A 27197-nucleotide genomic window follows, 5' to 3' on the forward strand; every position below is an offset into this window, starting at 1 on the left:
TTAGAGGCAACTTTCTCTTTAATAGAGAAACCAAAAAACCCATGATGTGATAATACTTCAGACATGATGTTTCTCATGAAGAATGGCGTTGAGAAAATACAAAGTAAAGCGGCCGTGTCGACCGATTACAAGTTTTAACCGCAACAAAAAGGACAGCAGTCATCGTTACTGACGTGAGCCAACGTGAGAGAGTTAAGGTAGTTTTGCAGGTCCTGTTGCCTTCAAGGTCGCAGGTTCCAATCCCAGTCGCCAGAAGCAGCCTTGAGAAGAAAAAATATATAGATATATATATATATATATATATATAACGACATTTTTCACCCTACCATTGCTTAACCGTTAACTGAATGAAGCATGAGTGCTATGTACACAAATTACAATGGATGATGTCATCAGTTAATTAAAGATCCGGGATTGGTCAGTCATACTGAGGCTCGCTTCAAATGGGGGAATCCGATTGGTGGACGAGGATCTGAACTGTAGTGAATTTTCTTCTCTACACAATAACATGAGGCTTGAAAATTTGTTTGTTTGTTTGTTTTTTTTAAGCTATACATTTCGTCTGACCCCTGCTCAAACTCGCCCCCGTCCCGTTCCACTCTGTCCGGCGGCTGACCGAGAAATCGAGGCACTTGTTTAATACCATGTTTCCGTTACAGAATAGAAATGTCAAGCTTTCACCTGTACCAAGAAAAACAAAACAACCGAAAGAAAGAATCAAACCCCCCAAACAAACCAAAGCAAACAAAATAAAAAATATACCAGCAGAAAACAGCTTCGTTTTTTTCTCTTTTTTTCTTAAATAGTAATAAATACATGAGATGCAGTGGTTTCATTTCTTTTTTTCTCATTTCTCTGAAGCAGGAGGGTTAAATTTTCTTAAAATCATTTATTTATTTCATTTATTTATTTCTTTATTTGTGGTTTTTCTGTAGCAGCAATCCGAACATGGTTTAGAGTGGAGATAGCAGCCGAGAGAAAAGTAGTTCACTTTCTTCTATTCTCTTATTTTTTTGTTTTTGTTTTTTTGTTGTTTTTGTGTTTTTATTGGATGGTGGCAGACGGCACTCACAGAGCGCCGCAGAGAGGGAATGAGGGGAGACGGGGAGGACAGACCAAACCGAAAATAAAGAGAGAGAGAGAAAGAGAGAGAATCAGAGAGAGAATCAGAGAGAGAAAGTGCATTCTGATGGGTATCAAAATATGAAGCCAAGAGAAAAGTGTGTTTACATGCACAGAACAATTTGTGTATAATTATTTTCGCATTTCCCCTTATTAGTCGTATCCAATTCCCCATTATAACTCCTCCGCAGCTCACACCACCCCCACCCCGACCAAGGACAGGCGCAGGCTAGCACACACCCCCTTCGAGACCCAAATCCCTTATGGAAAGTCACGCTATGCTTTTTGCCAATCGGCCACCGCTCGTGCAGGAGCGTCAAACAGCCAGCAGAGGTCGCAATTGCAGCATCGTTAAGGAACCCTGTCAACCTTCCTCCCTCAGACACGCCCGACTGTGCCTGTCTGACGCCCCGCCAGGTCGATAGCACCGCAGAGATCTGAACTGGAGAATTTTGGTGCGAGTACAAATCTGTTTCAAATTTCTTATATTAAATTAGTGATTATTAGTGTGCATGTACAACACTCTGAGAGAGACAGAGAGAGAGAGAGCGAGACAGTGAGAGAGAGACAGAGAGAGAGAGAGAGAGAGAGCGAGACAGTGAGAGAGAGACAGAGAGAGAGAATGTATGAAAGATGATGAAGGCAGAATATAGTTTAAAACAAAAGAAAACAGGGAAGCATTTTGGTTTTTCCGTCTGGCCGAGCGCTTTGTTGTGTGTTTAGTTGTTTGTTGCTGTATCACTTCCTCCTGTGTGTGTGTGTGTGTGTGTTTCACTACGGTTTTACTCATTTGCTTCATTTTATTTGTTTCATAGTAATGAGATCAGATAAGCCGGTGTGTCAATCGAGCGAGATCAGATCCTAAAAAAATAATCGAATAAAAAAACTGAGTGTGTGTGTGTGAGTGTTGGTGTGTGTGATGCGTACGTGTTGCCTGTCTGTCAAAATAATAAATAACACGTCGAATAAATTAAAACGAAACGGAAACGAAACCCCCAAACCCCCTCCGTCTCAGTCGGCCTCGCCCCCTCTCTCTCTTCCTGTAGTGATTCCCAATAAATTAAAGAATGTACAATCAGCGCTCGACTTCTTCATCATCATCATCAAACAGGATCCTTCACTCTCTCAAAACTTCACCACCCACCCCTGACACGGTGCCACCACTAGGAGAAGGGCAGGGTATATGACGTGAAATAACGATGCCAAACCGAGCTACTGTGTGAGCTGAACACGCTCTGAGGAGGCACCAACTACCCCAAAGGTCCAGAGATACTCTGCACCATAAGACCCGGAGTGGATGGTTAATCTTCGCTTCTGTACGTGGGCACTGCCATCCTGGGTCCCAGAGACGTTATTAAAAGAGTTTAGGCAACCTGGCAGTGGTTGGGTTTAAACCAGTTACCAGTCCAGTACCTTAACCGCTGACGTACCACTGTTCCATTTAGTTCAGTCATGAATTCAATAAAGAACCCCGACTGGTGCTGAGCTACCTGCTGAAGTTTTATTCACATTCATGAGAGGGTTTTTTGGGTGGGGGTAAAGTTATGCCCCCAGAATGCCAGGTCAGTACTAGATACAAACCAGCGCCCAGCCGTCAGGAACAGAATGGACCGAGTTACTGTGAGGATTTTGGAGTCAGATCAGCATCATCTGATACCTCAAGCTTGTTTTTATTCACGTTTATGAGAGGGTGGGGGTACAGTTACGCCCCCAGAATGCCCGGTCAGGACTGGACCTGGATACGGGACAGGTGAACCAAAGATTCTAAACACAAACCAGTGTCCAGCCTTTGATGTTGCAGGAACAGAATGGACTGGATTACTGTGAGGAATTTGGAATCAGATCAGCATCGTCTCATACCTGAAGCTCTGATGTTTGTATTGGGTTAAAAAAAGAGGGGAACACCGTATTTTGGATAGATAATGATGGACCAGGCATGAATATGCACGCAGGTTATGATGAGGCGTCCGAGCACCTACAAGCAACAGGATCCAAAACCCTGGTGCAGATATTCTAACATGATAATTAACCGACAGAACAGGAGCTACGTGCAGAAACGTTCAGGTTTGCATCAATGTCGTTAAATCACGTAACCATTCAGATCCCGAATCGGTGAAACCCTGGGACGCTTTGGTGGCACCGTGTCAGAGAAAACAGTGAAGAATCGGTCCTGCTGCTCCCTCAAACGTTCCACACTTTCATCTGCGCCTCGGAACAAAAACACCACAAGCAGAACGAAAATCTCTCGCTGCAAACGCACATAAAATCCTCTAATAATAATAATATTAATAATAATCATAAAAATAAAAACAAACCTTCTGAAACCCTCTGCTCACGTCCTCCAGGATCGACTAACCGAAACACAAACGAGAAAATAAAAATGCTCTCCGTCGTCTCCCTGTCCTCCTCCCCATGCAAACCAAATAAACCCAAAACAAAAGAATTATTTCACAAGTTTTTCTGAGTGTGTGTGTGTATGTGTGTGTGTGTGTACTACATGTCTGTGTGTGTGTGTGTTCTGTTTTTAAATCATTTATGTTAAAACTTTTTAGATTTTTTTGTATTTTTCCTGTATGGCTTTGCGTAATTTGTTCAAGATTTATCAAGAGTTGGCCGCGCTCTGGCTGCCTCCGCCCCCCCCGCCCCCCATCATGATGGACTCCTCCGACGAGTCGGGTCTGACCCCGCCTCGGGGCGGGGCCCCGGTGATGACCCCGCCTCCCTGTGTGGGGTTGTTATTGTTGTTCCCGGGGTAACAGGGCGGGACGTAGCCCATGCTGTCCTGAGTGGGCGGGGCTTGTGCGATCTGCTGCGTCTGAGAGGCCGTTCTAGTCCGAAAGGCGGAGATCCCCAGGTGGAGGTTGGAGGAGCCGTACTGGCTGGAGTCCAGGCTCGACGGAGGAAGAGAAAGGGGCGGAGCCATGGAAGACGGAGCCAACTGGTGATGGTGGTGATGCTGATGGTGGCTGCTGAGGCTCAGCTCGATGCTGTCCTGCGACGACGACTGCGGCGACGACATCATCGCTTGGCCCTGCAGCCCTTGGCCCTGCGAGCCCGGGCCCTGGGGCCCTTGACCCTGGGCCGGGCCCTGCTGCCGGAGCTGTCGGCCGTAGACCGGGTGCGGGTGCAGAGTCTCCATCATGGCCGCGCCGCCCAGGAAGTGGCGCTGCTGCGTGGCGGCGGGTTTGTGCAGCAGGAGCTGCGGGTACGAGGACTCGCTGCTGTCGCTGCCCGGCCAAATCCGCAGCTGCTGCTGAGACGGAGCCTGAGAGACCGAAACCAAAACAGTGAGTGACCCTCTGTGTGACAGAGAAGCTTCTCACAAGACTTTGAAGTATATCTGTGGGAATCTGTGCCCGTTCAGACAATAGGGCGGCTCACCTGTGGGCTCTGCATCTCGTAGTCCGAGTGTGTGACGGCGCTGTTGTAGTATCGGTTGCTGTACCGATAGTTTCGGTTGTCATTGGAAGAACCGCTAGATCCACCTGGGGGGGGAAACAGAGGAGAGAAGGGTTTAGATCAGATGCCCGTCTGAGTGCTGACGTCAGCGGTGGGCGATACGATTAAATATATCACAATATTTCAGTCCTGCTCACACTACAGCACAGCCACGCTGATCTAATGACGATCCAAAGACGTGTCCAGATTTTTCTGACTAATTTCGAGTGGTTTTATTGTCAGATCTTCTGACGGGTCTGGAGATCTTATTAACGAATCCTTTTATTAACCAGTCAAAATGATCAAACTGGTCGAAGGATCTGTTTAGTGAGCCGCACTGTTCACAGTCAAGTGAGCTATAGACTGTCATAACTAGAGGACGCTGTGAAAGGAAGGAACCTCTGACATTTTACCACCAACACATTTCAATCAAGCTTTAATGTGCTCGTTTTGCTCGTTTTGAAGCAGGAGAGTCATTTTACGCTTTCTAGCCTCCTTGGTTACTGTGATGTAGAGCTCGCTTGACTGTGGACAGTGACACTTGTGTTCCAGCTTCTTCTCAATCATGACAGACCTGATTACTTGATTTTTGGTGCTTCATGAATTACAACTGACCACTCGGACAATTTTCCTCTCAGTATAAAATTATATTTTAGGTTTTTTTTCACAAAGCTGGGTGGAGGGGGCGTGGTTAAGGGCATTCCGATAGCCAATAGGAGTCGAGATTAATTATGTAATGACAGGAGAGGATAATTAGAGGCAGTAATCAAACCCAGGTCCTCAGAACCTTTGTTACTTCCCTTTTAAACATCATTTACTGATTTAGAGGGGCGCACACGTGCTTCCTCCTGCACATGTAGCAAACTGCTACCTCTGGACCAAGAGAGGTGCACCATTTAGCTCTCTCGGACTCCTGGCCATAGCTATTTTGTGTGAAATCTAGCGGGCGTACCCGAGCTGGACACGGAGCTGGTGGTGGAGGTGGAGTGGCTGTGGTCCATGGCCGGGCTGGTGGAGGTGGAGCTGCTGGTGTTCGTTCCCTCGTCCGTGGTCTTCTTGAAGAAGTTGTGCTGCAGCGCGTAGAAGGGCGTGATGCGCGTCTTCGGGTCGTAGTCCAGCATGCGCAGGATGAGGTCCTTGAACTTCAGGTAATCGCACGGGGCGTGGCCCTGCTCTCCCGCTCGCCTGCCCCCGGGGCCGCCGGTTTCCACCCCCAAAATCTCATGGAGACGCCGAGTGGCGGGAGGTTTGTACTCCTGCGAGAGAGAGAGAGAGAGAGAGAGAGAGAGAGAGAGAGAGGTTAGGAACACACGGCACTCACATGAGGATCATCTGTAGATCTGTAGATCATCATCAGTGCTGATCTTCACATCATCCACTCATCAGTTCATCCTTTTATAAACCCGCAGGTCAACGTTAGCGCTCCTATTGAAACATTACGTATGTTAAGGCTGCGTCCCAAACGCCAATCGATCGGTGCAGTTCAGTTTGCTAGAATCTGCTCTGGTACGTCGCCCCCTACAGGGCAGGAGCTTCACGCTGATCCACATTAAAAGCAGCAGCGACTTTTCTGATACCAGTTGGCAAGTCGAACGCTGCATTAAGATCTGATTTCTGACCAGAATAAACCAAGTAACTATGGGAATTTGTGTCACACTGTGTGGATGAGACTGTCTGATAATTCTGGATCAGTAAAATGATAATATTATAATATAAATATACATAATTATAACTTATAAATAGAGGGCAGTGGTTAAGGTACTGGACTAGTGATCAGACTGAGCAGGGCCCTCAACCCTCAATTGATTTGGGACACAGCCCAAGCAAATATCTTTAAATAAATTAAAAATAAAAGAATGAAACATGATAATTAAAATATGTTTCTGTATTACTGTTAAGTCAATAACAATATCAATAAAATCTAGGAGACGGTGAGACAGGTGACCCAGGTGAGACGGGTGAGGGCGTGGCGATTATGGAGGAGAATGGGACAGGCAGCTTAATGACTGAGTGATCACATGATCTATGTGTGCAAAAGTATAAGGACACCTCACACTCCAACATCCAATTCCAAACCCGCATGGAATAATACACAGCTTCTGAAAAGCTTTCCACTAGATGCTGGAACATGACTGCAGGGATTCAGTTCCATTCAGGCCCACATTGAGGTCAAGCATTGCTGTTCTTCCACACCACACCCACCAAACTCTTCTGTATGAAGCTCGATGTGTGGTGAAGGGTTCCAGAGAAGAAGATCGAGGTTCCTAAAATGACGCCCACTGTAGTTCCTCATCCAGGATGGCACCGGGGTAGAGCATCCATCCACCACACCCACGCTCATCTGCAGGATGTGCTTCCACTGTTCCAGAGTCATGTCTGGTGTGTGTGTGTGTGTGTGTGATGGGATGGACAGGGTTGATGGGCGGGGTTTAATGGCAGGAAATGGTTTATTAGAAGCAGAGTGTTACTCACGGAGGCTGAAGGATAAAGTACCTTCTTTATATCCTTGTTCTTCTTGACGGTCCACAGGCCGTCTGAGAGCTTATCGAAATACTTTCGCGCTTTAGGAGCCTGATCCAGCATGTGGTTGGGAGGAACGCCCAGCACCTCCACGATCTTGTTCATCTGATCCACCTGAACATCAAACAACAACAATGATTATTATTTTGTTAATGGCTTAAGGATTGACAGCGTGATTTAATACGAAGTTATCAAGTATCTGACGTTACATGCTACCTGTTCCCCGATAGAACTCAAGTCATATTTTTTACTGTCATACTCAGTTCCCCTGTGCACTCTGGTGACCCCTGCTGGCCGGATTACTCCTCATGGACTAGCACACATCTCCCACTGCACGGCGGTGTGCATTGAGAGCAAACCCTATCCAACCTCGCCTCCCTTATACTCAGGAGTTTGAATCCTCTGTGGTGATGGGCTTGTGTATCAGACCTCTGTGCCACTTGTTGATATTTAATGCAATATTATAGTTCAGGGGCATAGCATCCATGATCAGCCACCCCACCGTGCAGCAGAGGCCACACTTGCACCAGCAACCCTGCAATGTAGGGTGTCCTGTCCTGTCTGGGGTGTTTTTACATTGTGTCCAGTAATTCCGGTGAAACCGGACCCACCGTGGCCCTGACCGGGATAAAGTGGCAGTAAAACATGGAAATGAAATGAACTACGCTGATCTGAAAAGCTTCAGCACTTCTAAAATCACAGGGGTGCAGAAGGCTAGACTTATTAAGTCCCTAAATTGGAACGAGCGTACGTGACCAAAGGCTGTAATTTGCCGACCCGTGTGTGTTTGGTGTGTGTGGTGTGTGTGGTGTAAGTGTACCTCATTGGAGCCGCTGAACAGGGGCTCCCCCGTGTGCATCTCCACCAGGATACAGCCAAGACTCCACATGTCAATGGCCAGATCATACGGCATCCCTAACAGAACCTCGGGTGAGCGATAGAACCGGCTCTGTATGTACTGATAAATCTACAACACACAACACACACACAAGAGACCACGTTTAATAAAAGAAGATTTACATAAAGGCTGGTTAAAGAGCAGAAACTGAGCGGTGCTGCTGGTTAACTTGGTCATCAGTGCAGGTTTAGGCTTAATCTGAACCAGTGTGAGTTTAGAGACACACCAGTCTGCACTTAATTCTTTCTGGGGTTAAAAATAACTGCAGAACAATGTGAGTGTGTGATTAAAGCATCCAGTGCCTGGCTGGTTCGTTTACATCCTTCCTGCCAATCAGAAGTCTGACCTTTCGGTCCATCAGTACTGCTAACAAACACAAACATGGCAGATGTGATAGTGAGATGGATGTGAAAGTGTTCAGTGTGGTTGAGGTCAGGGCTATGTGCAGGCCACTGATGTTCCTCTAGTCCAAACTCGTAAAACCAAAACAAGTCTTTATGTCTTTATAAACCTTCCCCAAATTGTTGGTACAAAGTTGCCACTTAAAAGTTGGTTTTATACACGTGTTAGCAGTGGGTGAGGCTGGAACACCAGCTTGTACATGTACATTACAATGGACACTTGTAGTGATGTGTTTGGTCCACGAGGGGGCACTAGAGTATCAGACAGATTAAAGCAGAACGCTCTGGTGCAGTGATTTTTTCCTCCAGTAGGGGGCAGCAGAACCTGAGTGTCTACCAGCGTGTTGAAGCAGGGGCTGATGGGAATTCAGTTAAGTCCACTTCTGCAGCTTGGCCTGTGTGGTGAGCACTGATTGCTCTTATATATTGTTGAAAGAAGAGAACATGGTTCACCCCCTACCATTTAAAGTGTGTGTGTGTGTGTGACCCAAACTGTAGGACTTCTAATTGTGGTGCACCAGAGGAATTATGATAAGGACTGTAGCAAAAGCACGACAGCACTGAATTCCATTGACAGCTTGAGTATTGTACTGAACAGTAAGGGTAAGTGGGGATGATTTCGGTATGGGGGGGGACGCCTCACCCTCTGTCCGAGCTGACAGGAGCTGCCGAAGTCGACGATCTTGATGGCGCTGCGTTTGGGGTTGCACAGCAGGATGTTCTCGGGCTTCAGGTCGCAGTGAATGATGCTGAGCTCGGGCGTGGCCAGGAAGAGCAGCGCCGTGCACAGCTGCTGAGCAAACTTCCGCGTCAGGTTGAGGGAGACACCCCGAAAGTTAGTGTTACGCAGCAGGTCGTACAGGTTATAGGAGAGCAGCTCGAACACCAAGCACAGGTGATTCCGGAACATGAAGTGTCTCTTCAGATGGACTGAGAGAGAGACAGAGAGAGAGAGACAGAGACAGAGACACAGAGAGAGAGAGAGAGAGACGGGTGTCACCTTTTACTTAATCAACTATACTGAGGAGTACATTGTTGTACATTGTCATTGTTGGTCTAATATTAAAAGGTGTGTGTGTGTGTGTGTGTGTGTGCGCTCACCTATGTAGTACTTCATTTCCGTGTCGTGTTTGTTCATAAGCTCGAGGAGCCGGAGCTCGATCTGCGCCTGGTTCAGAAAGGCTTTCTTGTTTTTGATGATCTTGATGGCCACCCACTCCTGCTCATGGTGATCATACGCTTTCACCACCTGTGGGCAAAGGGACAAGGTACAAGGGTTAAAGTTCACTGAGTCAGAGCTTTTCCCCTGTGTGCCCGTCGGTCAGTCTGACGTGGGCCGGCGTGCTCACCTGTCCGAAGGAGCCCTTGCCGATGAGCGAGTCGATCTCGTAACGGTCGAGCCACTTCTCCCCGTTTTTCACGATGTAGTCGTAGTTGTCGTCGTCGTAGCCGTCGTTGTAAACTTTCCGCTCTTTTTTGGTGCTGGAGTCCTCTGGCGGGACCTGCTGCGCCCGTCGCTTCTTCTTCGTGTAGTACACCTGCAGAACCAGGTAATACTCTGAGTATTACTATCATCACTCTGTGTACGCAGTGTACCCCCCACCCACACAAGGATGTCCCCTCACCCCACATACACACCAAATACAGGTGCAGTAACACATTTCACATTCCTAAATTACTCTGTGTGTGTGTGTGTGTGTGTTACCTCATTGATGTGCTTGTAAGTCTTGATGAGATCGACGGAGAGTTTTCTAAGCGGTGCACTCGCTGGATCTCGAAAACTCGGGGGGATCCTCCGTTGCAGAATGGTCATATCGGACAGCACCTGCACAGGTCAGAGGTCAACAGGTAAGCACAGTCAATTTTACCCCCAAACTAAAAGTAGAGTAAAGTATTATTAACGTCTGTAGACATTATTGGTCATCTCTTTGGAAGGGAATGACCATATTGCTGCTGCAACAGCGACTCCTGCTGTTCGGTCGACACATTTTTTTACAATTGTGTGTGTGTGTGTGTGTGTGTGTGTGTGTGTTTACCTGCTGCTGTTCTGCCATGGACTGGATGTTGCCTAATCCAGGATGAGTGTGCTGGCTCGACATGTTTCGCTCAGCGGGGGAGAAACACAGGGACGAGGAGGGGGGCATACATCCTGAACCTGGGACAGAGACAGAACCAGCGTTACTGATACAGTTCCATCATGCAGTCGGATTTCAGCTCCCTGTCTGGTGGCACAATATCAGTATTTAACATGTCGTTAGAAACCTCGTATAATATCACCGCACTTTTCGGGCAGAAATTACGTCTGGTCAGTTTTACAGGCAGCGTTCGAACAGCTTACTTAGAGAGGTCGCTGAAAATTCTTATATGGTTCTAATCGAATGAACAGTAAATGTAAGTGTGAACGTTTGTTAAATGTGAAGAACAAAAAGCACCCTATCATGCACAGATCACAAGTTCAATCCCCACTGAGACCACAGCCACCCATGGCCAAGAGTTAAAGAGAGTACAATCACTTGTTCTACACAACACTGTCGGTCTTGTCAAATAAATCAATATTATCCCATTTCGGGCATTTCTGAGTCCTGGAGGATGCATGTTCAAGCCCCCAGGAGTGCAGACTGGTAACTATCACGTGATATAGAGAATACTGAATGCAGAATCATCAATCACCTAAACTATGGAAAACAATCTATATTCTTAGAGTTACAATTCTTAAAGACCTTGCAGACAGCTTTCATCAGGATTGAGTTTATCTTGATTAATTTGGTTTGATTAGTTGATCGTTAGTTTATCCTGATGTCCAGAAATTCTGCCCACCTATGGATCACAATACCCTAAATATAAAATAATGACATTTCATGTTGAATACCTGTATATACTCAACAGTAAAGGTCAGGAGTAATGCAAATCTACTTTTACACATATAAAACCCTTAAACTACAAAATGTGATGTGCAACAGGCCCCAATATTAAAGATAATGCAAATAATGCGCATATTTCACTGCACATACCAGACACAGACATAAAAAGCATCAGACAGACATAAAGAAGCAAGAACACATAAGAATGAGTGCATAATTAAAGCTGCACAACTAATCTTGTGTTGCAATATTGCATTTAAGTACCAACCCCACTCAAATATATTTTAAAAATGGGACGAACATTTAAAGTATCACAGCATCACCATCCACAATAAGAACACTGTGAAAATGTTGACCTGAGCATGCCAGCCCAATGGGTGGTGCTCATGAACCATCATACAGGACATGAACACCTACACATTATGATCGTGTTCACTGTAAAACCTCTGAATCTCTAGATGGACTCAGGGGTCCAGTGTAAAGCCTCTGCCTGATGGTGGACATGTACTATAAAGAAGTGTGACCAGAAATACTTCATCCCTAAATTGGCTGAATCCATCTCTATTTGTAGCCTCTCACTGGAGCACCAGGCATAAGGGCATCACAAACTCACCCACTCACTAACTCATACCTAACAGGTCATTTGGAGTAGACAATCCAACTACAGGCATGTTTGTAGGTGTAGGTTAACTAAAGTACCTGGAGTGTACCCAGAAAAACTGTACAAACAGCAACCGAAGACTGGGACCAAACCTAAGTCACCGAGGCAGTACACTTCATTATGGCACATGATTAGCTTAATGTTACAGCTCTAAATTATTACACACACTTGTAAAAGACGTGTTTTTATGCCAGTCTTGGCATTTCAGTGATTTCTGTAACTAAACAGACTCAAGTCTGAGTTCCTTTAAAGGTTTTTTACCTTTGTGCTGATGTAAAAAGTCCTGTACGGCTTCACAATTCCTTGTCTGTGATCGATTGACTACAGCTGGTGACTTCTCTGTGCCCAAATAAACAGGGCTAGTTCACCGCACCCTTGACAAAATACATGGAGCAGTATTTATGTATCATGATCTGTCGGCTTGTGTGGAGAGGGAATCAGTCTGGCTGGTCTGATGTTCTGATGTTCCTTCTTCTGTGGCAGCCTGTAAGCCCATGTAAAGCTGGCTTGACTGTGGATAGTGACGCTACGAAGATCTGCATTTTGGTGGTTCTTGGATTATATCTCACAATGCTGATAAATATGTTTTAATACGAGGTTTATTTACTTAAAGAAGGATGTTTCAATCATTTAGTCACAAAGTACAGTCACCAAAGTTGTAGCTTAGTGGTTAAGGTACTGGGCTAGTAATCAAAAGGTTGCTGGTTCAAGCCCCACCACTGCCAGGTTGCCACTGTTGGGCCCTTAAGCAAGGCCCTGACCCTTCAATTGCTCAGATAATATACTGTCACAGTACTGTAAGTTGCTTTGGATAAAAGCGTCCGCTAAATGCTGAAAATGTAAAATGTAAATGTGTTTGAAATCCTGAACCACCTTGATGTACGTGTCTGTTATAAACATGTATATAAACATGTATGATGTATGATGTATGTTGAAGTAAATTCTCTGTTAATACTCAGTTGTTGAGGACGTGGCCGGATGGGAAGTTTTATTATTATTATTATTATTTATTTATTTCGCAGCTTCTTCCCTCACTGTTACACAACCAGTTTTACTCAGCAACAGTGATGCTGACAGCATGAGTAAGATCTCCTCCGACTGCTTCATTTATTCATTCATTTTCATTAAAACCAGCATTTTTTTTTTCATTTTTATTACGTCTTTTATAATAAACTTATTCCTCTCCTGAACACGGGCCTAATTTTAGCCAGATATGACGACCGTTCAAACAAAAATGTCACGCCGGCCCTTTAAATGCTCAGAACTTCCTGAGTGTGACGCCCGACTTTCTGCTCCGCGATTGGCCGGGGCCCCCCTCCCCCTGCGCTCTGATTGGCTGTTGGTATCCAAGGGCTGGCCGGCGAGGTCTCTATAAATAAACCTGAGGAGCTTGTGCTGTATCAGCAAGCCTACCCATAATGCCGTTCTCTCCCTCTCACAGCTCTGCTTCAGGAATCCGCTTCATGCTAGCGCCATGTGTGTGTGTTACATTCACACACACACACACACACTACAGTCGTATTGATTAACACAACCATCACACACACACACACACACACGAACACCCCACAGCTGATCAAATACAGCTGCCAGCTGTCAATCAGATATTCACCATGGCAACAGCTTCAGCCCACTCCCTGTCTCCAAGGCCCAGGAAGAGGCAGGTGGCTGGTGTGTGTGTGTGTGTGTGTGTGTGTGTGTTGAAACAGCTGAACTGCCCCCACCAGCGCCCCCCGACCCCGATCTTATTCCTTGTTAGGGTAACTGAAGCCGAGAGCCAAACTTAGCGATGGCGGCTACATGACAACGTGTGCAAAGAATAGACGCTTATACATCACACGCCGTAAACATTCTGGACACGTCACACAGCGATTAATGCTTATATCGCTCATGCATTCGTTTATATTCACCATTACAAGCTGGTAGGGGTCCAGATGAGTCCGGTGTGTGTGTATTGAGAAGACGGCGTGAGTACAGCAGTCTGTGATGTCTTGAATTGTCACCAAAGAACCAATACAACGTTTGAAAGGTAAAAAGATGAATTCTGTGTTTCTGAGGTAACGTGGTACTTTACTGACTGACTACAAGTGAAAAACCTCCTCCACTGAGTCTGTAGTTTCCATTTTTTAAGTCTCATTTTACATTTTCGGCATTTAGCGGACGCTTTTTATCCAAAGTGACTTACAGTACTGTGATAGTCTACAATCTAAGCCAGGGGTGTCCAACTCATTTTCACCGAGGGTCACATCTGCATCATGGTGTCCCTCAAAGAGCCGACTGTAACGTATCCTACTGTGGATTGCAGTCGCCTGTGGACAATTTGCTGTTTTTCTTGGAGGCTAAATTCTGTGTTTGGTGTCAAAATGTCAAATTTATTCTGTATATTTATAACGTATATCTACATTTATATTGTTCTCCTTTACCACAGACACGCCTCATAACACAAGAGACGCACCGCTTTCTCTTCCGCTTCACATCTTTCATTAAATTTCCTCCTTCTGCTTCAGTTTTCTCTTCTTGTACATTTCTGGATTATTTGTAAATATTTCTCAGCATCACTTGTTGGAAAAGCGCCTCAGTTAAACGCTGATGTGTAAACGCTGACATCTAGTGGCGGGATGCGTCACTTTGCGGGTCACAAAATGGGCATGCATTGTGGGAGGATTTTACAGGGTATTTTAGGACAATGATACGTCTCTTTAAGCTCTCGACCTTTAGTTTGACACGTGGTCTAAGCAATTGAGGGTTAAGGGCCTTGCACTAGACCCCAACAGTGGCAACCTGGCAGTGAAGGGGCTTGAACCAGCGACCTTTTAATTACTAGTCCAGTACCTTAAAACTAGGCTACAAGTGGCCTCTGTTCTTGGGTGTTACGTCTATGACAGTTTAAAGATCCTAAGTCACTACCATGATGCACTTGTACTAGCAATACTCAACACCATAAACCACTCATATCAGCACCACACACCACACTCAGTGTATAAAACCAAAACCACCACAATTAAAGGTTGTCAAGCAACTAAATTTAATGAGAATTTAATGAGAACGCACAGTGAGGAGTCATACTTAAAGAAAATGTATCAGACTAAAAAAGACTGCACTGATCATACTTTCATCACTCAATATGATGCTCATTTTGGACGCCCCCCTCATACTGCCCTGATATTGAGCATCTAACCTATCAGGTATGGTAGCAATGTGAGCTGTGATTTAACAGAGATTTCAAATCTGGTCCCTTGTGTGAAGTTGTGTGAAGTAGAGGCTTTTGGAACACAGGGGCACTGTTCACAGTCAAGCAAGCTTTGGATGTGGCTGCTTTTCCTTTGACCGTTAGAAGTTGTCCTGGTTTTTGAGCAGGCAACAATGTAAAGCTTGTTTGACTGTGCACACACAGTCATTCGGCTTCCAACAGCTTCCAGTTCAGCTGTTGGAGAACGATTCCAGACTGGACATTATGAGCACGACTTCAGCTGTAGGTTCTAACTGGTTCCTACACATAATAAGTGATGTTAGCATTTCTGAGGAACAGTATCTTCCTTGTTATATGCTTTTTTTGTCAGCGTTCTCTCATTTATTTCCTTTTAGACGCCAACACGCCTCCCACCAAACTCGTCTGGGCATTTAGACGTGTGTAAGAGACAAAACCTGATGCTACGAGCACCAAGTCTTAAAGTTCAACTCAAATGTAGAGGAAAAATAAGATTATTTATAAAAACCTGATCAAGGACAGATCTAAGTTTAGCTTTTCTATTTCTAACGCCACTTTAGCTTCAGTGCTCACTAAAGTCCCGACAGTCACGCCTCACAACTTCTGTTTTAATTCTCATCTTTTACTAAAACTTATTTTATAGGAACCAAACCGATCTAAAAGTTAGAAAAGGATAAAACTGCACAATATAATTCATCTGACAGGTTTACAGACACGAATAACTTAAATAATAATATTATTAAAAGTGGATAAGACACAATAGCTGAAGTTAGATGTCTGCATTTCTCTTGAATCAATTTTTTATAAATAATAAATTCTGATTCTGTTTTGATCCTCTGTAATGAATCCGTCTTTCCTTTATTAATCAAACCCAAACATAACGTTCCACTTAAATAAATACTAACAGTGACGGCTATAACGCTCAGTCACCTTAAATATTTGGACCCTTGAGAGAAAAACCCAAACTTAATCGATCCGTCAGCATCAGCTCAAGTGAAACTGTGTCAAATAAAAATCACTTCATTAATCCCTCAATCTGAACTTTAAATTTCATCTGGAGCGTCGAGTCAAATTCAAGACTTTTAATAGAGGGTCAGACGGTGAGGCTGGTAAACGGGGAACTCACACAGGACTTTGGGATTAAAAATAAAGGTAAACTCTGTCACCCCTGCATACACACCGAGGCGTATTACTGACACTGTCGGACGCTGACTTAACTTTACTGAAGTATTTATTTCATCTAATACTTTTACTATCGTTTAATGTTCACTCAATACTTAGACTTAAGTTTAGAATTAAAACAGCCACTTTAGTGTAAGAGTTTATCATCTTTAAGTACCAATTTCAGTTCATCCTCCTCCGTTCAGGTAAACATGAAGGTAAAAAGTAATAGTAGTCTTATAAAACTTTAAATCTTTAAGGTTATTTGAACATAAGCCTGTGATCAAAACCAAGATAAACTCAGACGTCAACCAAGTATCATCAATCAGACATCAACTACCATCAACTTAAGACGTGAGCATTGTTGATTTGTGTACCAGATGAAGAATTTATGCTTTTATTTTAAATAGAAACGTATATTAACGTCACAAAATGTTTATTTCATGTCACTTCTACTGTAAACAATAAAATATCTGGTGTAAAATCATGTAATTATTCTTCTTTATCAAAATAAAGTTTTATTTCAGAAGTGAAATAAAACCAAAGAATATTTCTTCATCCTTTTTAATTGGAGAGTAGATTTGTCTGCACTTTTCCAGTTTTGTTTGAGTAAATTGTGTTTCTTCTGGACTTCTGGCTACATCTAACCAATCAAAACCAAACCTGAACCTCCATAACATGAAGAAAAACATTAAACTCTATAAGTTTATTAACCAAAAGCACTTTTCTTTACTTGTGTGTTCACAAGGTTAAAACTGTCGTGTTTTCCGACGGTCGCGGGTACATCCAGTCCCCGCCGGAGCCGAAAGCATTCCCACCTATACAGAGCTTTAAAAATACATCATGATCTATAGACGTGTGACGACCACCTCGCTGTGACTAAACACACCTACTCACCCCATTAGCACTTCTCATTCCTGCTGCATTGTATCACTGTCCATTATTTTCCCGATAGCACCCACACGGGGCTTGATTTTACACGTTCGTTTTAGAGGTAAAGCTCCTTTAGCCGTCCATCACCTTAACGAGGCTATCTGAGACCGACCGGCGCTAATTACACTCCAATTCAGCGGGAATGACGTCCTTAAACACACCAAATACCAGCTAAACAGAGGCTGTGGTGGCTCATCAATGATGGTACTGCGATACTAATCAAGAACTCTCAAGCTGTCAATGTGTGGCCCTTAAACATGTCCAAAAGTCTGAAGTCTGAGAGGCAAAAACAGACCAAAAATAAGTGCTGCATATCCAACAAACCATAAATTAACCAAAAATGCTAAATGGCAACAGGCTAGAGAAACCCAGAGAGTGAAAAGCCAACCACAAACCAAGTTTAAACCAAAAAACCCACAAACCCAGAAGCTTAAGCTACCCACTGCACCTTAATTTAATTCATCTACGATAATTCATTCATTTAAAACTGCATTTTCATTTACAATCACTGTGTGGATAAATGAACTGATTGTTGTTGAAGTGATTGTCAGCAAGTTCCAACAATGGCTCTCTGATCATGGTGGGATTTAATCTCACAACCTCCAGATCACCAGTGCAGCATCTGAAGCACTGAAGTGAGATCTGTAAAGCTGAGAATTCATCTGAACACGCCGGAGAAACTCGGGCTGCAGGTTTGACGTCAATGTGAGCTGATGCAACGTGCAGAAAAAGATGTCATTGATATTTTTACATCCAGCACCGATAACAAGCAGGCAGAGACACACGTGGTTAAAACCCACCTACTGAGAGCGTCCACGCCAAACATCTAAGATATTTTAATCTCCCTGATCAATCAGAATAAAACCGATCGGTCCCAAACCTCTGCAGACGAGCACGTCCTCCAAACTAAAGAACAGAAGTGGCCTCGGGTGTGCTGGAGGAAGCCCAACACACAACCAATAGGGATAAATGAGCACAGAGAAGAGGGCGGGGTCAAAATGGAGGAAAGTACCTGGCAGTCCAGGTAACCGAAGGCAGCAAGACATGAATTTTGCTCTGAACCACTTGGTGAACCAAAGTGAAATGAAGTGTTTCTGATATTAAAAGCACAGAACCAGTATCAAAAAATTATCATTTCTATTTCCCTCCTGCAAGGACCCTGTTACACCAACCAACCATGAACAAACAACCTCAAGCCATTTAGCAGACGCTTTTATCCAAAGTGACTTACAGTACTGGGACAGTATACTGTCTAAGCAAATGAGGGTTAAGGGCCTTGCTCAAGAGCCCAACTGTGGCACCCTGGCAGTGGTGGGTCTTGAACCACCAACTTTTCGATTACTGGTCCAGTACTAGTCCAGTACCTTACCTGCTAGACAACAACTGCCTTGCAACCTTTGCATTTTCTATCTCCAGTTCACCTCACTTGCACGTCTTTGGACTGTGGGAGGAAACCGGAGCTCCTGGAGGAAACCCACAATGACACAGAAAGGACCTGGTCCTCTCCTCCTGGGAGTCGAACCCAGGACCCACCGAGCCACCGTACCACCCATCAGCACCTTAATAAGAGCATTAAAGAATCTAGTCTCACCAAGTCACTACCACACATTTCACGGTTGTATCGGAACTGACCATCGAACACAGCATCCACATCTGGTTTATCTCATCCATGTTTAGCATGTTAGCATGTGTAGCACAGAACACTGACTGGTCTAAACTAATTTCATAGTGGGAGGTTAGTACTGGGAGCAGCACTCACTAGTAACCGGTGCTGGATGGTCAGGTGTAGCTTCAGATATTAACATCTAATAAATAAATGATATAAAGAAACAGCTCTGTAACTGGGTTTGATTAGCACATTAGCAGCTAATTAGCTTCACCGCACCAGTTTTGTGTGTGTTACACTGTGTGTGTGGTTCCTAGTGTGTGTGTGTGTGTGTGTGTGTATGTGTGTGTGTGTGTGTATGTGTGGTTCCTGGTGTGTGTGTGTGTGTGTATGTGTGGTTCCTAGTGTGTGTGTGTGTATGTGTGGTTCCTAGTGTGTATGTGTGTGTGTGTGTGTGTGTGTGTGTGTGTGTGTGTATGTGTGGTTCCTAGTGTGTGTGTATGTGTGTGTGTATGTGTGTGTGTGTGTATATGTGTGTGTGTGTGTATGTGTGGTTCCTAGTATGTGTGTGTCTGTGTGTGTGGTTCCTAGTGTGTGTGTGTATGTGTATGTGTGTGTGTTTCCTAGTGTGTGTATGTGTGTGTGTGTGTGTGTGGTTCCTAGTGTGTGTGTGTGTGTGTATGTGTATGTGTGTGTGAGTGTGTGTGGTTCCTAGTGTGTGTGTGTGTATGTGTGGTTCCTAGTGTGTATGTGTGTGTGTGTGTGTGTGTATGTGTGTGTGTGTGTATGTGTGGTTCCTAGTGTGTGTGTATGTGTGGTTCCTAGTGTGTGTGTATGTGTGTGTGTATGTGTGTGTGTGTGTATGTGTGGTTCCTGGTGTGTGTGTGTGTGTGTGTGTGTGTGTATGTGTGTATGTGTGGTTCCTAGTGTGTGTGTGTGTGTGTATGTGTGGTTCCTAGTGTGTGTGTGTGTGTGTGTGTGTGTGTGTGTGGTTCCTAGTGTGTGTGTGTGTGTGTGTGTATGTGTGTGTGTGTGTGTGTATGTGTGGTTCCTAGTGTGTGTGTATGTGTGTGTGTATGTGTGTGTGTGTGTATATGTGTGTGTGTGTGTATGTGTGGTTCCTAGTATGTGTGTGTCTGTGTGTGTGGTTCCTAGTGTGTGTGTGTATGTGTATGTGTGTGTGTTTCCTAGTGTGTGTATGTGTGTGTGTGTGTGTGTGGTTCCTAGTGTGTGTGTGTATGTGTATGTGTGTGTGAGTGTGTGTGGTTCCTAGTGTGTGTGTGTGTGTGTGTGTGTGTGTTTCCTAGTGTGTGTGTATGTGTATGTGTGTGTGAGTGTGTGTGGTTCCTAGTGTGTGTGTGTGTGTGTGTATGTGTATGTGTGAGTGTGTGTGTGTGTGGTTCCTAGTGTGTGTGTGTGTGTGTGTGTGTGTGTGTGTGTGTTGAGGGCACAGTGCCTCAATAACATGTTTTTATTCTCCACTACAAAAACACGTGAAAAACAAGTAAAACTGACCAATCAGATCAAAGGATAACGGGATCAACACCAGTGAGTGACATCACTTCCTGTAGTGTCACATCAAAGAGGTTTAATTCCTCTACAGAGATCAAAGACTAACACACGAGTGATTAATGAGTGATTCATGTATCATTGTAATCACTATAATGATTTTAATATCATAACTATCAGCAGCTGATTCTGGATTCCTCGTTACTGATTATGACTACAGCCTGCTGACTTCTCTGTGCCCATATAATTCAGGCTAGTTTGACTGCACACTGTTACACTGAAGCAGTGGGTGTCCCACTGAAACAGAAGTAATAAGACTGTCCAAGGTCAAGCAAGCTTCATACTGACATGAGGTGTGAAGCTGCTGCAGAAGGAAGGAGCCACGTTTGCACAGTTCGCTCGGTCACTAGCTAAAAGTCATGCCAAACTCACTTAGAAACTCCCACAATGCACTGCAAAACACCAGTGTCCAAACAATAAAGTACAAAAGAGTCATGATGCACTTTTGAGAAGCATAGCCGTCACACTTACTGTTTATTTATCTGCTTTATTCAGTATTTTAAACCATATTTGAGCTCTTTATAATCATTTATTTTGGTGGAGGGCTGCAGGTAAGCAGCAGTTAAATATATAGCGCTTTAAAACTCTTTAATAACGGGTTGGTGGTGGTTGGGATGGAGGTTGAGGTCTCACTGAGTCCTGTATGTGGTTCTCCCGCTTTCTTATACATGCAGAAGGTGGACTGGCTGATCTGAATTGTACCTGGGTGTAAGCACGCATGTGTGTGAGTGAATATTTTAGCATTGAACTGGCACCTTATTAAGGGGTGTATTCCCACGCCAGATCAACCACAAGAGGTGGCAGAATGGTGGAAATTGTGCCTGGGGGAGGAGGTGATCAACATTTACCAACAATAACAAAAAAAAGGAGCGGGAGCGAGAGTGGTCCTCATCCAGACTTTTATGCCGTGTACCATGATGCCCTGCTCCCAAATCAGACTGTGGGAGTTACAGTAGAATCAATAATAACAATAGTCGGCGTGGTTCTGAACCAGTATGAACGTGGCATTGGGGGCACGAAGCGCCCTGTTTTACCTCTGAAGTAAAAATGGGAGCAAAGGTCACTCCTATACACACACCACCAGTAAAGTGGACATGCCCTCTTACAGCTTTCAACAAACGTATCTGTACTGCACACGACGTACCACAGGGCACAAGCGACCCCACTGCCACCTCCAGTGCATGCTGGTGGGTGGAGTAGATACAGCACATCAATACAGGACCTGAGAACCTGGGTTCAGTTCTTGCCTGAAGTCACCGTCTGTGGACTTTGGCATCTTATTCCAGGCCACGTGTGGGTTTCCTGTGTGGATTTCCTTCCACCTCCAAAAATCATGCAGTAAGGAAGTTTGATGGACCGACACCCTGTCCAAAGGGTTCCTGCCATGCGCCCAGCGTTTCCACGTAGCGCCAGACCCATCAGAACCCGGACCAGGATTACGAGGAGAGTGTAAATACTTAAAACTTCTGACACACCAGGATAACTAAAGGCTGTTGGAAGGGAGTGATGATTATAAAAACTGATTAGGATACGATATTAAACAAAAAACATTTCCTCTACATTTCAGACCCCAAACAATAGAAATAAATAAAAAACTCTACGATTTAAAGTGCTTTAATATTATCTGCAGACACCACAGACACTAATCTCATGTTTACATTTGCTCTAGATCAGGGCTCTTTAAACGCTGGGTCACAAGCCGAAAAAGTTGGGTCACTGAGAAAAACAATAATAATTAAACAAACTTGTAAGCAAACCCCCTTGTGGAGGCTTTATGTTACATCTTGTAAACCACAGTGGGACCAGATTGTACAGAGCGAGTAAGATGCATCGTTTGTGTTTCCTGGGTACAGTAAGATAGACTGTCCATCATGTGTACTACTCTGTCATCATAAACATAAGCACGACCAGGTCAATCATCACAGATCTGACAACAGACTTAAATATGGCTCAGTCTACCCCAGTACTCGTCTAACCAGGACGTTCTGAGAAGACGGTCGTACTTAAAAACACACAAACGCTGTGTTGAAAAGTACGTTCACATCTTCAATCAACTCAAAGAGTTCATGAGAAGTATTTAAACACACCACCAGCAGTGTTTAGGATGTGGATAAGACACCAGTAAAACACACAGATAAAAGCGAAACCCGAATCCATTGAGCTCCGGCTGCAGGGGGTCACAGGGTCTGTGGTTCACTTACAGCAGGGTCTATCTTTAATATAGTTACTCATGACACTGAAACTCAGTTATGCTCACACACACGAGGCGAGACCCCCGAAATAGATGACAGGAGAGAAGTCGCTGGATACACCGATATAAATAACCAACACAATAAGTGTGCGCTGATAAGCACAGGTCTCATGGGTTGCCAGCCCCTTTAGTGCAAATCCTCTAAACCAGAGGGACACAAATCACCGTCCTAAGGTCTAAATCCTTAAAAATATCAGCTGTGATTAGAAATTGGCCAATTAATTACATTACCAGTTTAAATAACCACCAACGAGTGGAAAGTCCAGTGGATCTAAAACATAACTATGCAAGAAGGCATAGTCAAGAAGGCGTCAATCTGGTTTTCAAGCTTGAAGGTGCTGATTTTGAAGCAGGGGCTCATGGTGATGATAATGATGATGTTAAAGCTTGTATGACTGTGGACAGTAGCACCCGTGTTCCAGGGGCTTCTGGGTAAAGAGAAATCATCAAATCATAGAAATAATCCTAATCAGTAATGAGGAATTCAGGTTCATCTTTGTACTAAAGATCAGAAAGTGTTCTAATCATTTATACACATCGAAAGAACCTGAACAGAAAATCATACATTTTGGGTAGAAAAGTGCATGTAAACATTTGACTTTAACTCTATTTGGGATGGCAGGAACCTAGTGGGTGGATATTTGGGCTATCAATTGGAAAACTGTGGGTTTGAATCCTGGCTTTGCCATGCAGCCACTGTTGGACACTTGAGCAAGGCTAGAGATGCCGTACAAAGGGATGTGCCTTAACCCCAAAACAAGCTGGGATACATAGGAAAAGGACTTTCATCGTACTGTAGATGTATATACGACCAATAATGGTGTCCTTCTTAACGAAGAGAGGCGTATTGGCTTGAGTGTTTTGCAGAACTTTACTGCAGTAAGATGGTTTGGTTCATATGAAGACATCAGTATTGGATCAGTATCGTATCGGTCCACACTTCCATAAGTTCGCTAGACTAAAACTTACTAAGACTAGAAAAGACTGAACTAAGTCAGTGTGAAAGTCTTAAAGTTCTCAAGTTCTCAATCGAGCCTAAACTGCTGAGTGCACCACAATGTTTCAGTCCAAACCCATTTTACAGAGTGTGACCACAAATATTGTAGAGATGAACAGAAAGAGATCTGCGGTTCCACAGAGTAGAACTGGTGATAGATCTGAAGATGGCACATAACCTCCATCAGAAACACCCTCACTGTTACCAGTTCACCATGAGCGAACATTTAACCAATCAGCAGGACATTTATGATACTTTGCATTGAAACAATTGAGTTACGGCCCCTGCTCAGGTGGTGGGGATCAAACCAGCAAGCTTCTGATCAAAAGTCCAGTACCTTAACCACCGAGCTACCCACTGCCCTGGACTGCTTTCCTTCTGTAGGTATTCTTGAAATGCTTCATGGCTCTCATAAGTGATTTAGAGATTCTCCTTGATAAATAAAGCACTATTAAGTGATGAAGGTTTCCTTCAGGTGGACACCAAGGCTCAGGTGTTCCATGTGCACCACAAGTGTCTTTAACTGCCATTTCCGTACCAATACTGTTACCTACCATGTCACAAATTGATGAACACCAGTTTGCTTTGACAGTTTCATGGATTTCTGTGTAAATTGTCAGTCGGGGTGAATTTTTAACAGAGGGCTACTCCGAAAAGAGAGTATTGCATTCTGTATCAACAGTGTTTTGGATTGTGGGCTCAGTATCGTAGTATCACAATAATTTTATGACAATTCTACATCTTGAGATCAGAAGGTCATTGGATCAAACGCCACCACCATGTTTCCACTGTTGGGCTCCTAAGTACAGTCATTAACTCTCAATTGCAAGTCGTTTGGGCCAAACTAGCATCTTCCAAATGTCATGAATGTAAACGTTCTCCTCACGGTTTCTTAAGTTCTGAAGCTAACAGTAACGCCACACTCAGGCTGGATAGTTGAATTCATGTGTGTGTTCAAAATTCACTTCCGTATGGTCCTAATTTAAAGATCCAGGAGAACTGAATCCTGTTTTTACCTCACATTCCTTCACACTTCTGAATCTGTGCTGCAGGTGCCCAGCCCGTGTGATGTTCCTATAATGCACTTCTGAGTCGCCAGGGAAAGTCAACGAGGCTTTGTTATAAACCGTACTGGAATGCACAGGTACTCCGCTACAGGACTGACCAAACAGGACCTATTAGCATGAGCAATAACACCCAAGCAAACGGTCAGATCCAGATCAACCGTCCTTATTTGTGACGGTAAGTTGGGCTGCTCTAGCACCCGCGCTCCTTCTTCTGCTCTAACATTCCCAGCAACAGGATGATCATCACTGAGCTCACAGTACAGCGCAGTGCAGTGCGCATCCAGCCTGCGCAACACACACACACACATACACACACACTCATTAAAACACACAGCATCCAAGTGAAGATTGTGCATTTCTGCAGTGCTCAGTCAAACATTCCCATCATTGTTTCAACCAGATTATAAAACAATGACAGGAAGAGGAACACACGTCCACGGGGGGCTTTAAAGCGTGTGAAAGAATTAACCAATACACATCTGAGACCGCTCCAAAAAAAGAGCCAAGGAAAGAAGGAATACTCCAAACCAGGAGTGCTGTGTTGTGTTATAAGTTAGTTATTATAAAGAATATGTGTTAAGGAATTGCAGAATAAATGTCCTGGCCTTAAAGACACAGTTTCCCATGTTTACACAGATCAAGAATGATTTAAATCCCATCTGAAAAACGTAATAATAAATTGACTCTTTAATTGTTTAACCAAGCTAAACCACTCAGCTTTAGTCAGTTGCACTAGCTGCAAGATTCCAAACTACTCCGAAAGACCAACCCAAACAATTCTGTTGCCAGCCAAACATGTTCCAGTACTCAAGATCTGGCCACACTGGACTTCCTCTTACACTCTTTATAGAATATTAACACATAATTTAATAATTAACAAACATATCAGTGGCCGAGGTATGAAACATGTGCAATCTGACGTGGTATAAGAGAAGAAGCTGCTGTTCAATACAACTAATGACAAATCTAATCACCAGATCACAATCATAACAGTTTCAACATTCAGAGTCAACATTCAGTACTTCAGAATTGTTGTAAACCAGAACTAACACAAAACAGTACAAAACAGATAAACCAGGAGTCCAGGGGCTCATGTTCACACAACCGTGTTCACATTTTGGCAGCAGATGCGTGACTCCCTAGGCTGTTGACATGCCGATTACCAACGTCGATTACCAACGGCACCAAAAGAAAACAAGCATTACCGGTCATGAATCATTTTTATTTGGCTACACCGGCAACTAAAACATTAAACCAAAATGCCTAGTTTCACATCAAACAAGCTCATATTTCTTTATTTCTTCATATCACCCAACAGCAACCAATCTGGAGAGGTATTGGCTAGCACGTGCTTCCTCCGAGATACATCAAGCCAGCGAACGCCAACTGAGCTCACAGATTCCATGATTTGCCAGCGTAGCTTCGATTGATAAGGGAGATCAGAATGCCAGTGTACCACCTCAGAGAGCCGAAACGTACTCTTCCGGACGACACGACATTGTCCAGGAATCGAATCTGTGAGCTCCTAATGAATCCAGCTAACTAATCTGATAGCAAATCAACGCCAAAAAGGCGACTAAACGTTGACCAAACCTTAAGTCCAAATGTCCCAAGGCATTTTCTTTGTTGTAAATGTCTAAACCAACCACTGGGAGCTGCAGGTTGGGATTCTGCTCCATCACATGTACTTTTTTATAGTGTACTATACATGTGTCATTTGTTTTCTTAAAATCTGCCACTATCTTTCAAGCTAAAATGCTAAAGCATAGCTAAAGTTACGTCTTGTAGTAAGACTAAGAGCCCTATAAACAATAAACTAGCTATCTGACCCATGGTAGCTATCAAGCTACGTACGCTACCTGTGAGCAACTTCTGGTGATCAAAGACAACCACAGTCACAGGGACAATAAAAACTAGTTTTCTTGCTAACAGCAATGGCCGGGGTTTACAGGATAAAACAACCAGACAAACGTCAGCAGCGGGTGGAGAAACGGAGGTCGTACTAACTTTTTGACGGCTTTCTGAGCAGGTGCGACGGCGGTACAAATCGATTCTGATCCGAACTGCCGACCCAGGAGTCGGTCGACAGATTGGCGACCATTCTGTTCGAAGACTGCGGCTTCTCCTCCACGGATGAAGTGATCACCATCGGAAAGGCTGTTGTGTGGTTCTCCTTCAAAGAATTACATTAATTTCATGGAGTTTCTCAGGGGCTGCAGGTGAACTGGTTCAGGGTCAGTATAGTAATCCGTTCCACATGCTTTGGGAGATCAATACATCCAACGGCAAATCAAATCGAATGTCAGGACTTAAAGTCAGTGACGAAAAAGAAAATTCCTCGACTGCAAGCAAATTCCTGAAGTGACACAAAACTTCTAAACAAAAAAGGCACCAATCATTTCTCCGAGCGGTTTCGTGCTGTTCGTGCTATTCCTTTATTACTGTAAATCTAAGGCAAAAGATCTGGTTTCAGGCAACAACGCTCATAAAAATATAATATACAT

The 27197-nt window shown here is 44.1% G+C and overlaps 1 protein-coding gene across 2 annotated transcripts; it reads right to left on the minus strand.

The window, feature by feature from the left end:
• On the minus strand, positions 1-27197 carry dyrk1b (dual-specificity tyrosine-(Y)-phosphorylation regulated kinase 1B). 2 transcript variants are annotated; one of them, XM_062986049.1, is made up of 11 exons: positions 26701-27197; positions 10416-10534; positions 10085-10204; positions 9729-9917; positions 9481-9628; positions 9023-9309; positions 7901-8047; positions 7054-7194; positions 5513-5816; positions 4504-4607; positions 1-4387 (listed from the first exon to the last, which is right to left on the minus strand). In XM_062986049.1, the coding sequence occupies exons 1-11, from the start codon at positions 26840-26842 to the stop codon at positions 3725-3727; spliced, it is 2364 nt and encodes a 787-aa protein (XP_062842119.1). In that variant the 5' UTR covers positions 26843-27197; the 3' UTR covers positions 1-3724. The 2 variants fall into 2 exon arrangements, with proteins under 2 accessions (XP_062842119.1, XP_062842117.1); XM_062986047.1 differs by having other exon boundaries at positions 7033-7194.

Source organism: Trichomycterus rosablanca, chromosome 23 (assembly GCF_030014385.1).
Source record: "Trichomycterus rosablanca isolate fTriRos1 chromosome 23, fTriRos1.hap1, whole genome shotgun sequence".
Taxonomy (NCBI): domain Eukaryota; kingdom Metazoa; phylum Chordata; class Actinopteri; order Siluriformes; family Trichomycteridae; genus Trichomycterus; species Trichomycterus rosablanca.